This window comes from Stegostoma tigrinum, chromosome 17 (genome assembly GCF_030684315.1).
Source record: "Stegostoma tigrinum isolate sSteTig4 chromosome 17, sSteTig4.hap1, whole genome shotgun sequence".
NCBI classification, from domain to species: domain Eukaryota; kingdom Metazoa; phylum Chordata; class Chondrichthyes; order Orectolobiformes; family Stegostomatidae; genus Stegostoma; species Stegostoma tigrinum.
Window position 1 is genome coordinate 23,068,831 of NC_081370.1, and position 15,640 is coordinate 23,084,470.

At 38.7% G+C, this 15,640-nt stretch overlaps 1 protein-coding gene across 1 annotated transcript in view; it reads right to left on the minus strand.

The window, feature by feature from the left end:
- otog (otogelin) overlaps nucleotides 1–15,640 on the minus strand; it is a 249,461-nt gene that overhangs the window by 167,494 nt on the left and 66,327 nt on the right. Inside the window, exons 15-19 of the mRNA XM_048545992.2 lie at nucleotides 15,077–15,123; nucleotides 12,911–13,056; nucleotides 6,631–6,763; nucleotides 4,946–5,123; nucleotides 1,632–1,756 (exon numbers count right to left, since the gene is read on the minus strand). Of these exons, the coding sequence (XP_048401949.2) occupies nucleotides 1,632–1,756; nucleotides 4,946–5,123; nucleotides 6,631–6,763; nucleotides 12,911–13,056; nucleotides 15,077–15,123 (629 nt within the window). The remainder of the gene's footprint in view (nucleotides 1–1,631; nucleotides 1,757–4,945; nucleotides 5,124–6,630; nucleotides 6,764–12,910; nucleotides 13,057–15,076; nucleotides 15,124–15,640) is intronic.

Here is a 15,640-nt window from a genome sequence, read left to right on the forward strand (position 1 = left end):
CCTCTGCCTCTAATTTTCAGATGGGCCAATGGGCTGAGGCGTGGCAGCTCCCCTAGCCTCGAAGACCTCGTCAATTTAACTATCCCTGCCCTCATGATTCTAGAAACATCTACAGGTTCAACAGTCAGCCTCCGACACCCCAGGGAAAAAAGCCCCAACCTATTCAGCCTCTCCCTATAGCTCAAACCCTCCAGCCCTGGCAAATATCCTTGCAAATCTTTTCTGTACCATTTCAAGTTTAACAACATCTGTCCTATAGCAGAGAGACCAGAATTGAGTGCAAAATTCCAAAAGTAGCCTAATCAATGTCCTGTGCAGCCGCAACAAGGCCTCCTAACTCCTATACTCAATGCACTGACCACTAAAGGCAAGCGTACTAAACACATTCTTCACTGCCCTGTCTACCCGTGACTCCACCTTTGAGGAATTACGAACCTGCACCCCAAGGTCTCTTTGCTCAGCAGCATTCCCCAGCACCTTATCATTGTGTATAAGACCTGTCCAGATTTGCCTCATCAAAATGCACAACTCACATTTATCTAAATTAAACTCCATCTGCCACACCTCAGCCCATTGGCCCATCTGATCCATGTCACATGGTACCCTGAGATAATCCTCTTCATGCCCCACAACATCACCAAATTTGGGGTCATCTGCAAATTTAGTAACCATTCCTTCTATACTCACATCCAAATCATGTATATAAATGACAAAAATCAGTGACATAACGTCATAAACACAGTGGCTACAACAGCAGGGTCAGAGGCTAGGAATACTGTGGCGAGTAACTCACCTCCTGACTCACCAAAGCCTGTCCACCATCTACAAGGCACAAGTCAGGGGTGCAATGGAATACTCCCCACTTGCCTGGATGAGTGGAGCCCAAACAACACTCAAAAAGCTTGACACCAGCCAGGATAAAGCAGCCTGCTTGACTTGCTCTACATTCACAAACATCCACTCCTTGCACCACTGACAGTCAGTAGCAGCAGTGTGTACTGTCTACAAGATGCACTGCAGAAATTCACCAAAGATCCTCAGACAACATCCTTCCAAACCCATGAGCACGTCCATCTCAAAGGACAAGGGCAGCATTCACAGGGGATCTCCACCACTTTCAAGTTCCCCTCTAAGCCACTCACCATCCTGAATTGGAAATATGCCTCGGTTCCTTCACTGTTGCTGGGTCAAAATCCTGGAATTCCCTTCCTAATAGCATTGTGGCTCAACCCCCAGTAAGTGGACTGCAGCAGTTCAAGAAGGCAGCTTAGCACCACCTTCTGAAGGGCAAGTAGGGAGGGGCAAGAAATGCTGGCCAGTCAATGATACCCACATCCCACAAATGAAATTTAAAAAAGATTTCAACTGAAGTGAGTTATAGCTACAGACTAGAAATAATATAAAATTTCTGTTGTGGTTGACTTGACTAAGGGGGTTAAAAACAGGACAGCCAACTCATGCCTCCTCATATGGTCATGACAACATAAAATCCATGTCATATTGATATACCAAATATGCCAAATTACTGTATTACATATTAAAAAATTATATCGCCAAACAAAAACAAACAAACACAGACTGGAATATTTCCAAGAATATTAACAACTGACAATGCTTTTTCCAAGACTCACCAGATTGCTGATGCATGTCACATGGATCTACCTCAGGAATGTTGGCACCTGGGTTGCAAGCTGTGGAGATTCTCCAAGAATTGGCAAACAACTGTGGTGTGCTTTCAATCATTCCCCCTGGAGATCTTTACAAATGGTAAACAGAAAGGGAGAAAATTATGAAAAAAGTCAATGAATGGAAGCATTGGTAACATACAAAATGAGCTTCCAATTTATCACCTATCTTCCACCAGTGGCTAAAAACAAATTAATATCCATTTTTAAAAAAAAATATAATAGAATCATGCATGTTACATAATCCAGCAAAGATAATTAAATACTAAAACATGCTAACATAAAATACCAAACACAATTTCCACGGTCATACTGATAATATTTTACATTGACCGCATGTCCCACACTGTCCGTGTCATTGTGAGTGAGCATCAAGAACTCAACACAGTGAAAAAGAAATCCAAAGAGGGAAAGAAAAATCAAATAGCAAGCAACTCCTGGGCAGGTTTTATTATTCACTACCTCGAAATAGACTAAAACACAACATTGACAGAGGCCTATCAGTGTGCCTGCACCCTTCTTGGTTTAAGCTGCTGTACAACGGTGTGAGACTTGGAAGAAGAATTAAAATAAATGTAATGAAAAACTTACTCCAAATATAAGTTAATGATGGCCTTTTTGCATAGTAATTGTACAGACTAACAGTCAATGGTTACAGAAATATTTGAGATACATATGAAACATACAAATTAGAAGCCCTTTGAAACCATTTGCCTTTCAATAAGATTGTAGCTAATCTGTTTGCATTTTTAAGTTGTACATTCCCATCTTCCACTGATAACCTTTGATTCCCTTGTCCGACAAGAATCTATCCCCTATAAGAACTTTACTATGTTCCAGGTAATGTTAAGGACTGAAGTCCAATTTATTTTTGAGGCCCTATCCCTTTGCAATTCTTTTTTAGTAGTGCCTGAATTATTGGTCATCTTAATTCTTTGAGTTCACAGACTGAAGTTCACTTCTCTGTTGGTATCAATTGAGAAATAAAGAATATTTTCTCAAGTCAATTCTTTGACAAATGAACAAGGCATGTCAATGCAACAATGTACTTTTGATAATGCATTATATTTCTTACATTGCCACAAACTTGTTATAATCTGGTTTCTCATGCCAGTCTTTTCTAACACTTTTCAATGTGAGTTTTGAGAAGATTTGTAGCTCAGGTTGAGGTTCTGGATGTGAGTTTGCTCGCTGAGCTGGAAAGTTAGTTTTCAGACATTTCGTCACCATTCTAGGTAACATCATCAGTGAGCCTCCGATGAAGCGCTGGTGTTATACCAAATAGAAAGCATGACATAACACCAGCGCTTCATCAGAGGCTCACTGATGATGTTACCTAGAATGGTGATGAAACGTCTGAAAACTAACCTTCCAGCTCAGCGAGCAAACTCACATCCAGAACTTTTCAATGTAAACTCTTGTCCATATTTATAATGGAAATTTGTCTGTCAGGTAGCTACCCTATAGTTAATGAGAAATGATCACCAGGTAGCATTTGTAAAATGCAAAACACAGTAGAAGAGTTTTGTTGGTTAACACAATACCAGGAGAACTCACAGCTTCAATAGTGTCATGAGACCTTTTACATCCACCTCAGGTGGGGACTGTTTAAAATCTAAAATCTAAAAAACAACTCTTAAAATGTCACACTCCCTCATCACTACATTGAAGTACAGCCTAGATTATATTTCTGTCCCTGATTTTTAATCAGATCAATAGTTACATGGAAAGGGCAGGAACGATTTCACCCTAAACAAAGTAATTGAATTTATAAAGCCTTAAATCTCCATCTGCATATTGTTATTACTTACTGATTGGAATTATTACCACTTTCTTTTGGCATTGAGATGACAAGGCAAATTTCAAATGCTGATCAGGTTCCTATGATGTACAAGTACGTTTGGATACAGCAGTGATGTGTCGGCTCTAACTAGCATCAAGTGGTGGCCCAGGTTCAAAAAGAACTTACAGGTTTATAAAATCATGAGGGGCATGGATACGGTAAATAGAGACAAGGTCTCTTCCCTGGTGGGGAAGTCCAAAACTAGACAGCATAAGTTTAAGGTGAGTGGGGAAAGATATAAAAGGGACCTAAGAGGCAACATTTTCACACAGAGGGTGATGCATGTGCAGAGTGAGCTACCAGAGGAAGTGATGCAGTCTAATATAATTACAACATTGAAAAAGTATCTGGATGGGTATATGAATGGAAAGGGCTTACAGGGAAATGGGCCAAATGCTGGCAAAAGGGATTAGATTTATATGGGATATCTGGTCGGCATGGACGAATTGGACCAAAGAATCTATTTCCAAGTTGTATATCTTTATGACTCTAATACCAGAGATGAGTTTCTCTTGAATTTTGAGTTAGCCACGAGAAGCAAGAGTGCTCCTTCAGACTGCAGAAATCCAGCATGAAACACTCAAGCCTCAGTTTACACATTCCAGTTCACTGATTAGAATATAACATTTCATCATCACCTTCCACCACCCGCAAAACCAGAAATGGACAGTTTGCCTAATATTATCGCTGCTCAAAGTCACAGGATATTCTGATATTTCCAATTTTTTTACTGCAACCTGTTGGTTGCAAGGAGCTGTCCGTGAGCTAAGCCTCTCAGCAACTTGGTAATTTGGTGACATGGACATAGCACCACACAAACTAACCCCACTATGACCGGTTTGGTCTAATAGAGTGATCTACTAAACAACGAAAATGATTTCACACTCTGTAGATGAAACACAATTTAGCATTTAAACCAAATTGAACTACTTGCTGAACAACTACACACAAATTCTAAAACAATGTTTTGAAAATTCTGGAATTTCTTGCAGTTTATATAATTTACTTTGGTTCAGGATAATTTAGTTTAGATTTTCAGTCCCTAGCTCTGATTAAATATTAATACTTTTAGAATGATAACTTTTCATTTATTTTGTGCAATAATGCATTAAAATAAACTGTTAATTTGAACCATTCTTTGAATACTTTGTGAACATCTGGAGAAGCAAAAATGAAAGGCTTGTCATTTAATTGGCAGGTACAGGTTGAAATTTCTGCCAAACTCCAGGTACAGATATGAAACAAAACCCCACAACTCACCAATAGTAGTGTTAAAAATTAATCCTTGTCGAAAAGGAATACAAAGGTTTAGATGCAAAAAAAATCTAATTATGATTATTATTCTTTGTAGCCAAATTGTAATCAGTCATTAAGTTCTAATCAAACTAATTAGCCTCAAAGCATGACAAATGCTCACAAGAAATCATCCTGAATATTGCCATTGAATGTTCCACAGAGACCAATGGTGTCCTCTTTCCATCTTGTATCCGCCTGGATGTAGAGCCGCCTCCCTTCTCTATCATATTGCAACCGCAGTCCAAAGTTGGTCTTAATTTGCACAAACATGGAGCTGAGCTCAGAGACTTCAAACAAGTCTGTTAAAGGACAAAAATATGTACCATTGAGAATATGGTGTGAAACAGCTGTTTGAGCAGGTTGATGCCAAAATGTTTGCTCTGGCAAGCTACTTTTTACCACGTCTTTTAGCTAGAATGCAGCAGCAATTATGTTAAATATGGTTCTTTATACAAGTAAAATTTACCTTTTCATGAATAATCAAAAGTATCATAACTAACTCATCCTTAGATTAGTTTGTAATTTTAAAAAATGAGGCAGGGAAATACCAACAAGGTGACTACACAACAAACTGGGAGTATAGGGCGAGGCGACATTGAAGCTATCAAGCTTGTTCCAGTGCTACACAAAGAGATTAGGACTGACCTGTAAACTAACTCCACAGACCCAGCCATACCCCTTAACATCTTTACATAATAAGTGATCAATTCCAGTTTTAAAATTAATAATTAACTTCATTGTTTTGTGGAACAGAGTTCCAAACTTCCATGACATATGACAGTAGTTTATTTCATTTTTCCATGGAGTGCAACTAAACTACATTCCTTGTCAATATGTGTTTCCCAAAGTGTGGTGCCTATAACTACGTGCAATTGAGGTGTGGTCTAACGAGGGCTTTGCACGGTTCAAGTACCATTTCTGCTCTAGATTTTAAAAAAACACATTGTAGACACCATATTATGGGTGGGGAAGGAACAAAAGTGTAAGCAAAGCACAGTTCTGGCACCAGTCTGGTTTACAGGAGTCATTGAGTGCTTTCCTTCAGTTTCTTCTGATACCTTTCGACTTAATGAGGATATGAGATTGTGGACATTTTAATTCATAATTTTTTATTCCTTAATTGTGGGTTTGCTCTTTCAGTTTCTCTGATGGTATTTCCACCCCTCTCCATTTTTTCTTTCAAGAAGGACTTTTACAGGACAGACAGAGACACTGTGAGAAAGACAGAGACAGTGTTTGTGAGAGAGAGAGAGGGATTGAGCTGCTTTCTGTCTCTCACTAGCTGGATGCTTATCCATACACAAAGCTACAGCCATTTGCCCAGGAACCATTCAAGGAGTTCTTAATATATACTAAACTCTAACATGAAGCAGATGGACACAGGTTGATCTTCAGTAGGACTGTACAAATCATGGAAATGGAAACTGTTTGGAAAAAAAATGCAGTGTTCACAATTCATCTCAATTATCTAAAAATGAACATCAGCTTTTTATGAGAAGATTAAAAGGAAAGAACCTCCACCAAGCCAAGATAATACCATATGCTAGACAATTGTCCATTTTGGTTAATATTTTAATATTTAGAGATCACTGCTAGCTGCAAGTAAAAGCTGATGAAAAGCCAAGTACTAACTTTAAACATCCTGGTTAATTGTTACAAACTATCAAGTATAGCAGGTAAGCAAATTTATAAATTACTGAGTATGAATTTTGAAAAGACTAAGGAGCAGCAATATGCACTTTGAAAGAGAAAGACACACTTGCAGCTTCAGAAAGGTTGTTGTAGCAAGAGGTTAGTACTTCATACCATCTTTATAAGGCAAACTGATCCTGTACTTATTACAATGGTACACCTCTCCTGAATGAGTCAAAGTCACCTGTTTCTTCAAATCTTCATCAACAACTAGACTCACTGACTGAATACAGGCACCATTTAGATCCTGAGAAAAGAACCAACAGAGACAGTTTAGAATTTCATAATATATGCTTGTTCCATTCACTTTTACAACTTAATGTTTTGATTTCAATCTATCAATAAATTAATTAATTTATAAAGTCAGACAAGGGAACACTGAGGGTTTCTTCAGCATGTTCCCAACTACCTAGTGTAACTTTGTCGAAAGCTCAACAGAAATTTCAATTTTACAAAGTGTCCAAAGCTTTTGCTTATTTTTACTAAAATTAAAACAGATTTCCAGCAATTATTCAACAGTCTAAAACTGAAACAAAGGAATTTTTTAAAAATCAAAGCATCATAAGATTTTGGAATACGCTGCCATGAAATACCATAAAGTAAAGTCAATTGAGATGTTAAAAACTGAGACATGTGTTCATGATTGGTTGGTTTCATCGTTAAAGGAACACTGGTGATGAACATTGCAATGCTGGCCTTCATATCCAAAGGGTTGAAGTATAACAATGCAGAGATTATGCTGCAGTTATACAAAACCCTAGTTAGATCCCACTTAAATCACAATGAGCCGATCTGGGACATACTGGCCCTGGAGGGAGTTCAGTGCAGGCTTACAAGCATGATAACTTAACCCCTGAAGCCCAGGTATGAACAGAGATGAGACAAATTAGGGCAAATTCTAAAATTTAGAAGGCAAAGGAAGTGATCTGATCAAAGTCTTCAGGATATTAACATGGAAAGACTGGGTAGATAAAGATAAACTATTTCTAGCAGTTGAAGATTCTAGAACTAGTTGAATAGTCTAAGAATTAGAACCAGGCCATTCAGGAGAGATGTTAGAAAGCACTTCCAGACACAAAGAGTTGTGGAAGGTTGGAACACTCTGCCTCAAATGGTGGTTGATACCAATGCAATTATTAAATTTAAATCTGAGACAGGCAAATTTTTATTAAGCAAAGTTATCAAGGGATATCAGGACAGGCACATGAAGTTAGGCTACAGATCAGCTATGATCTTAGTGAACTGCAGAGCAGGCTCAAGGGGCTGAATGGCCTACTCCTATTCCTATGGTTAAGGGCTAAGAACACATAACAAGAGGCTCCTGTGGTACAATGATAGCATCCCTACCTCTGGACTAGAAACTGGGGTCAAGTGTCACCTGATCCAGGGGTATGTCATAACATTTCTGAATAGAGTTATTAAAAATACCTTCAAGCAAGTATTAAGGGAGTCAGAAACCTCCCACTGAAGCCCATTCTTTCCACTCTGAGCTGACTCTCAGAATTCACTCTGTGCCATTTTCAATCTGTGCAGAGGAGTTTCCTACCTAGGGTACTGTTGCTTTTCTTTCACTTCCTTTCCCTCGACTACTGTCCAGGCTTGCTTTTACATCTGTCCAGACATCCAATGGTGGCAAGTGACCTAAACGGAGGGCACTGTATGTTGGCCTTTCACCTGTTCTCCCTTTTACCATTGGAGATCTGCCATGGAGGGTGTTGTATGTAGCAAACTTATGTAATAGGAGGTTACACAGTCAAAGAGTCATACGGCACAGAAACACACACTTCAGTTCAACTCATACATGCCAACCAGGTTTCCCAAACTAAACTGGTTCTATTTGCCTGCTTTCGGCCCATATTCATGCAAACCTTTCCTATCCATGTACCTATCCAAATGTCTTTTGCATGTTGTAACTGATCCTGCATTTCCTCTGACAGCCCATTCCACATACACACCACCATCTGTTAAAATGTTGTTGCCCCTCAAGTCCCTTTTAAAGCTTTACCCTCTCACCTTAAACCTATGCTCTCTGTTTTTGAATTGCCACCCTCTAGGAAAAAAAACCTTTGCTATTCACCTTATCCATGCCCTTCATAATTTTATAAGCCCCTAAAAGATCACCCTTCAACATCCTACTCTCCAGGGAAAGAAGTCCTAGCCTAATCAGCCTCCCCTTATAACTCAAACCCTCCAGTCCCAGTAACATCCTTGCAAATCTTTTCTGCGCCCTTTCAAACTTAAGAATCTCCTTCTTATAGAAGAGTGTCCTTACCAATGCCCCATGTACAGCCCCAGCATGATGTCCCAAATCCCATACTCAATGCTCTGACCAGTAAAGTCAAGTATGCAAAACACCTTCTTTCCTACCTTGTCTACCTGTGATGCCACCTTAGAGGAACTATGTGCCTGAACCCCTGAGTCTCTCTGTTGTACAACATTCCCCAAGGCCCTACCATTAGCTTTGTGAATCCTTCCCTGGTTTGTCTTAATAACACGCAACACCTTGCATTTATCTAAATTAAACTCCATCTACCACTCTTTGCCCTTTTGGCCCCGCTGATCAAGATTCCATTGTACTCACAGATAACCTTCTTCACTGTCCACCATAGCAACAATTTTGGTGTCACCCGCAAAATTACTAACAATGTTTTCTGTGGTCTCATCCAAATTGTTTACATAAATGACATACAACAGTGGACCCAGCACCATTCCCTGTGGGACACCACTGGTCACATGTCTCTAGTCCGATAAATAACCCTTTATCACACCGTCTGTCACCTCTGGTCATGCTCAGAACTCGTGGATACCTAGGTCAGCCGTTTTATTTGTGGTTAAGAAGCATCTGTGTTCCACATGTACAGGGGTGGTAGTGGATTGCGGACACATTTTCAATTATTTGAAGGAGCTGCTCCTCGAATTTTGTTTGTACTCCACCCCATCCTCCTGATCTTCAATCACCAATTACAGAGGAGGCCTGGCTAAGTTGGAGAACGTCATATAAGTCAGCTCCTGATTTGGAGAAGTTGACCATTAACGGGTCTGGACAGTGGATACAGAGAGGGTTGTTCAATCAGGCTGTCAGCCTGCCTCTCTACCACAGTCATGTCTGTCCTCAGGTAATCGTGAAGGAGGAAAATGTGATGCCTTCTAGTATATTCAAGGCCTTTCTTACCCAGTGGGCACCACAGGGACTGGAGAAGCCCCAAAATGACTATTGTTTGAATACGTCAAGAATAGAATAAACAGAGTCAACAACGACACAGCCTCACTAGACAGGAGTGAGACATCAGTGATGCTGCACCCTGTGATTGGGCCCACAAACAAGGAAAACAATCAGCGTCATGTTTAATACTTAACTATCTGGTCTGGGTCCAATTACCAATAAAATACTTTTAATATGCAAGGAAGTTCAAAGAATTGGAACTAATATAACAGAGCTACCATAGCTAGAAAAAAAATTGTGGTGCAGTTAAGTGACTTACTTCTCTTTTGTTTCTATCTGCAACCATGATTTGCTTTTTGAATCAAAATAAGCATCTTTAAAAATAAAATGGTTAATTTGCATACTTTTGTCCATTTTATTAATATATTTAAATAAGTAGAATTTGCTTCATCACAATTGCAGTAAACTGTTACAAATTTTGACCATAAGATGGAGCTGAATTCATATATTATACCACAATAGCAAGTGATTTCTTATGTCTTCAGATGTAAACATATTTCCGTTTGGTTTGCACTATTTTAAGGGCCATGTGAAACTTATTCATGGTACTTATTTGTCCAGTCAAAGAACAACTATATAATTAATCACTAATCCAGACATAAACACAACTGAGAATCACGTTGTGTAAGTTGCATTTGGCACAATGAAACAAATGAAAGAAGATATATGTTCAGGATTTTTTTTTCAAAAAACCTTGAACAATCTCTCTCTCCCCCTAATTGTGCAGATTTAGATATCAGTCCATGGCCGAAGTGTCATTTGTGCTGACAAACATGTTGGTGGCAGTTAAAATAACCAGCTATTGAAACAAAGGCTTGTGGAATCCTAAGTGCTAAGATGCGGGGAAAAAAGATTGCAAAGTGGTTTAAATTAAACGGGAAGGTTGTCTTGGGAAGTTCATAGGGATTTTGGTGGGACAACAGTGTGTAGTTTTAATCTCCTTACCAAAAAGAAAGTACAAGGAACTGAAAAAATAGTTCACTCAATTGATTTCCTGAGAGAATCCTTACTCCATGGCATTTAGGCAGATAAGTGGTCTCTTTGAACTTAATGAATATTTTTAGAAAACTTCACAGGACAGATGATGAGATACCTGTAAAATCTAGAATCTAAGGGGTCAATTCTAGGGAGAAACAGCCAGCAATTTTTTTAGGTTTGAGATGAGGAGAAACTTCTTCATCTCAGAGGGCTGTGAATCTTTGGAATGCACTAGCCCATTATACCACACATGCTTAGTCGATCTGTAGATTTTTGAGCAGAAAGGGAACATGGGGATAGAGGCACAGCGCAGAGTGTTAATGTAAAAATTCAGTTACACCTGTATGACAGGTATACAGCACAGAAACCTTCAGTCTTAAAAAGTGTGAACAACAGGTTAACCGTGCCATTTCATATTACCAAGCGTTAGTGACACAAGTGATATTTTCCACTAATGAGATTATGCCATCAACCCAAAAAGACATTTTGCCTTTCACACAATTGACCATGCAATTTATGGATTTAGTTGGCAATGAGATACCAGGTATGCAGGCCAGACATTCCCACAACTGGCTGTTTTAATCGAACATGTTCCTCCAGCTGCTCATATCACACCAAGTCAACACTGGTTTCCACCAGGCTTGGCTTACTGAACCCAAGATAAAACATTTAGATTGTTAGATGTCATTCCATGAATGGGAAACAACCTTCCTGAACAATTCTGAGTACACTAATAACCACATTTAAGCAATTTGAAATTATCAGTTGAATTATAATAAGCCTAATTTATGCCTGTTAAAAGGGGCATATGCTTATATGCAGGACTTGATCTCTGCAAACAAGAATCTGTTCAATCCTTGAAAATTTTTGATTTATCTGGAGACATGCAGAGCCTGTCGTTCCCTATTGTTTTCTCCGGGGCAATATCCCAGCCAATCAATCCACACAGATTTTCTCATGCAACATTAATTGTTGTGATTGTTTGAAATTTAAAATTCTTTCACTTGTTCGGTTAAGTACAAGGTAAAATCTTGGCAATGGGTCTCTCTTCAGCTATCGAAAAAAGTGTAATAACCATAAAAAAAATCAGTGCCCCTATAAATGGATTTATCCTGGAAATTAGATGACAGAAATGCAATATGGCTTGGTATCAGGACGTTCTAATACCATTCTCAGCATCAGAAAAAGGTTAGAAAGGAAATGCATATCTTTGCTATTCATAATTCTAAGTATATCTTCATTAGTAAACAACCTGTCTACGAACATGGAAAATATTATTGGAGTTTATTTGACCTATTCTTGTAAATGCTAACATTGCGGCTTTCTGAACTTTGTATCTGTGTCTCATAACATGGAAATATCTCACAATAGTTCAAAAGATTTTCACTGAGTATAGAGGGCCACATGTTAATAAAACTACCAGAATATTCAGATACATGCAAGTTTGAAAACAGCTTATCTCTTACTACTTCTTAAAATATTTATAACCTTGGTTGGGTCTTAAGCATTGACTGGAGCCAGCAATCAAAGTGCAAAGCCAGTGCTCAAAACATATGGTGAGAAACACCAGAAAAGAAGTGAAATTCAAGGCAACAATAATTCCCTGTTTTACTGAATTGTTTCTTTGACAATGTTACAATAAACCCTCTTCAGGCCAGTGTTTTCATATCAACTGCTGTCTCTTTCATCAGCTGCTTTGCAAACTTCTTTCATCCAGGCCTGCTCTCATCTTCTACACCATCAAAGACATCGACATTTCAACAGACACAGATAGGGATTCATTGACTCAACTTCTTGTCCATGTTATTGCCCTCAATGAGTCTGAAAGTTTCACATGATTCTTAAATCTGCATGTCTTCGCGAATATTGCTTTCATCACCTCCCTGGCACCAGAGGATTGTTAGCTTTGTGGTTGAAAGTTGAGAAAATTTGTAATCTTATTTTCAGCTGTAATGTAATGGCCTTTATTGTGCCATTTAGTAATGATATGTTGAAAGGCTTTTATCTAAAAAGAGACGTGCAGCCAAGTTCAGTCATTGGATTTAAATTCACCCATCACTGCTCCTATCCTTTCTTTTCTTCCAACCATTTTCTATATATGTTTATTTTCTGTCAATCATATTTTATTTCCAGATTTGTTCAAAACTCTTATTATTTACAACCTTCTGTTTGACCAAAAAAATTGTTTCTTACTGTTCCACACTGAGAATTTTGAAGACTGATGGTAAACTTTCCTGAATTACGACTCTTCACCAGAATATACTGGCAGACAGCATGGAAGGTGTACACCCGATCATCAAATGTCTTGAAATGAATATCTCCCGTTACTGAGCACTCCACTAGAATCAATACAAGAAAAGTACTAAGCAAAATCAAATTAGTATACAAGTACTTTAACCTTCACATGTAGTAACCCAAGTCAGAACTTTCTGAATCATTGAGGTAGACGCCTACTACGCATTGACAGCTTGCTGGCAATCACAGAACCTTCTGAATCAAGGGTAAATGACAGTTGATCACATTGACATTTTTTTCAAAGGTGAATTTGGACATAAGTAATTATCATTTAGAAACCAATATGGGGTGGTGTGGTGGCTCAGTGGTTAGCACTGCTGCCTCACAGTACCCAGGACCTGGGTTCAATTCTACTCTTGAGTGACTGTTTGTGTGGAGTTTGTACATTCTCCTAGTGCCTGCATGGGTTTCCTCCCACAATGCAGGCTAGGTCGATTAGCAATCCTACAGTGCCCATTGTATCCAAGGACGTGCAGGCTAGGTGGATTAGCCATGGGAAATGCAGGGTTACAGGGGAAATAGATAGGGGGATGAGTCTGGGTGGGATGCTCTTTGGAGGATCTGTGAGGACTCGATGGGCCAAATAGCCTACTTCCACACAGTAGGGATTCTACAATTCTATTAGGTCACAGAGATTGCCTTTGGATTTTGTACCATCTACATTTTAGTTATGTGACCACATTTGATATTTGCTCTACTTTATACTGCAAAGCACGGCAACTGGTTTTAACTCAACTGTTGGGTGAATTTCGCAGACTGCAAAGCTATCTTTGAGTGGAGCAAAGACAAATGAATTTACATGGGAATCATTCTGCTTTGTTTGAAAAAATGTTGCCAATAATGAAATATCAGTAGACACAAGCCTTTTTTTTACTTATTATAACTTATGATTAAGGAAAGTCGGGCGTGGCTAATACAGTTAAAGAGTAATAGAGATGCATAACAGGTTAGGAGTGGCCCTTGATGGGTACAGTGGCAATGAATTTAAGGGACAAATTAATACTTTTCTGGAGGCTGGTCACTGAGGAATGCAACAAGATTGGTCATTTTGAGAAAAATTTGTCTTATTTGCTAAATGGCAATTTCTGATTTCTAAAAGTTCTTTTATATATTTAAGTCAACCATAAGCTGCTAATGTTGCTGCAGAGAAAATCCCTTATATCTACCCATTGCTCATCCCTGATATTAAGGAAAGCAAAATAATAATTTATTATCAAATAAGTAAAAAAAAATGAAACCAAAAGAACTGCGGATGCTGTAAATCAGGAACAAAAATAAAGTTGCTGGAAAAACTCAGCAGGTCTGGCAGCATTTGTAAAGAAAAAATCGGAGTTATCATTTTAGGTCCAGTGTGGAAGAGTCTGAGGAAGTGTTTTGAGGAAGGGTCACCGGACCCGAAATGTTAACTCTGATTTTTTTCTCCTCAGATGCTGCCAGATCTCCAGAGCTTGTGCAGTAAAAAAAAAATTGATTTGACTCTGAATACAACATTATTGTGCCTTTTTCTCAGCCATACAAATGATGCACCAATAACAAATTTTGTAGCGGTAAGGCCCATCATAATTTCAGTCTGGACCTGTGCCACTGTAAATCTGGCCTTTTCTTTAAAAAGCAGCTAATATTGAAATGGGCTACTATGGTTATTTCCAAAAAAATATTTTCAAAAGTATGAAAAGTCATCAGAAATGTCATGGCTGTAAACTCAGCCTACTTGTTCAAGTTCTGCAGTGTCCCAACCAACAAGTCTTGAAGGGAAACGTACAGAGTGTGTTTTCTTCTGAATTTAATCTTGATGTTGAACCAGGAGGAGCAGGAGCCAGTAGGAGTGTTCTCATCTGCAGGCCAACTACTTTAGTTTAATCTTTATTTGCTATTGCAACTTGCTTGGAAAAAGTTAATTAAAATTAAACTCAAAACTGTTTCAGGACTCCTAAATGCCACATTGACTTGGCAGTGCAGCTGTATCCCCAATATTATGTCTACTCATTGTGCAAGTCAAGTCCAAAGCATCCTCCATAACGTTAAATAACAAATGCACAGAAGAGAATAAAAATAATCATTCACCTGGACAGTCATTCTCTGTACAGTTCCAGGTGCCTCCTACACATTTGCTGGAACCCAATAAAGTGAATAAATTGAGTGAAACAATTTGAAATAACACATCAATTACATACAATATGTTTAATATGTCAACTTTTAACTACTCTAGAAACATAACAGGTGACACATTTTCTCTTTCTTAGCAACAAGAGTAGCCATTCATCTGCTCAAGTTTGCTTTTCCATTCAACAGGATCTTGGTGGATCTGACGTTCCTTATGTCCTCTTTCTTTACACTTTCCCAATAACCCTTAATTCCCCTACTGATCAAGGATCTATATCTCAGACTTAAATATGCATATGGACTCTGTCCCCACAGTTCTCTATGGCAAGGAGTTCCAAAGATTTACAACCTACAGAGAAGAAATTTCTCCTATCACAGTTTTAACTTTGTGTCCTTTTATTCTGAGACTGTGCCCTCTCGTCGTAGACACTCCCATGAGGGGAAACATCCTCTCAGCATTTACCCTGTCAAGCCCCTTAAGAATCCAACATATTTCAATGGGATCACCTCTAATTCTTCTAAACT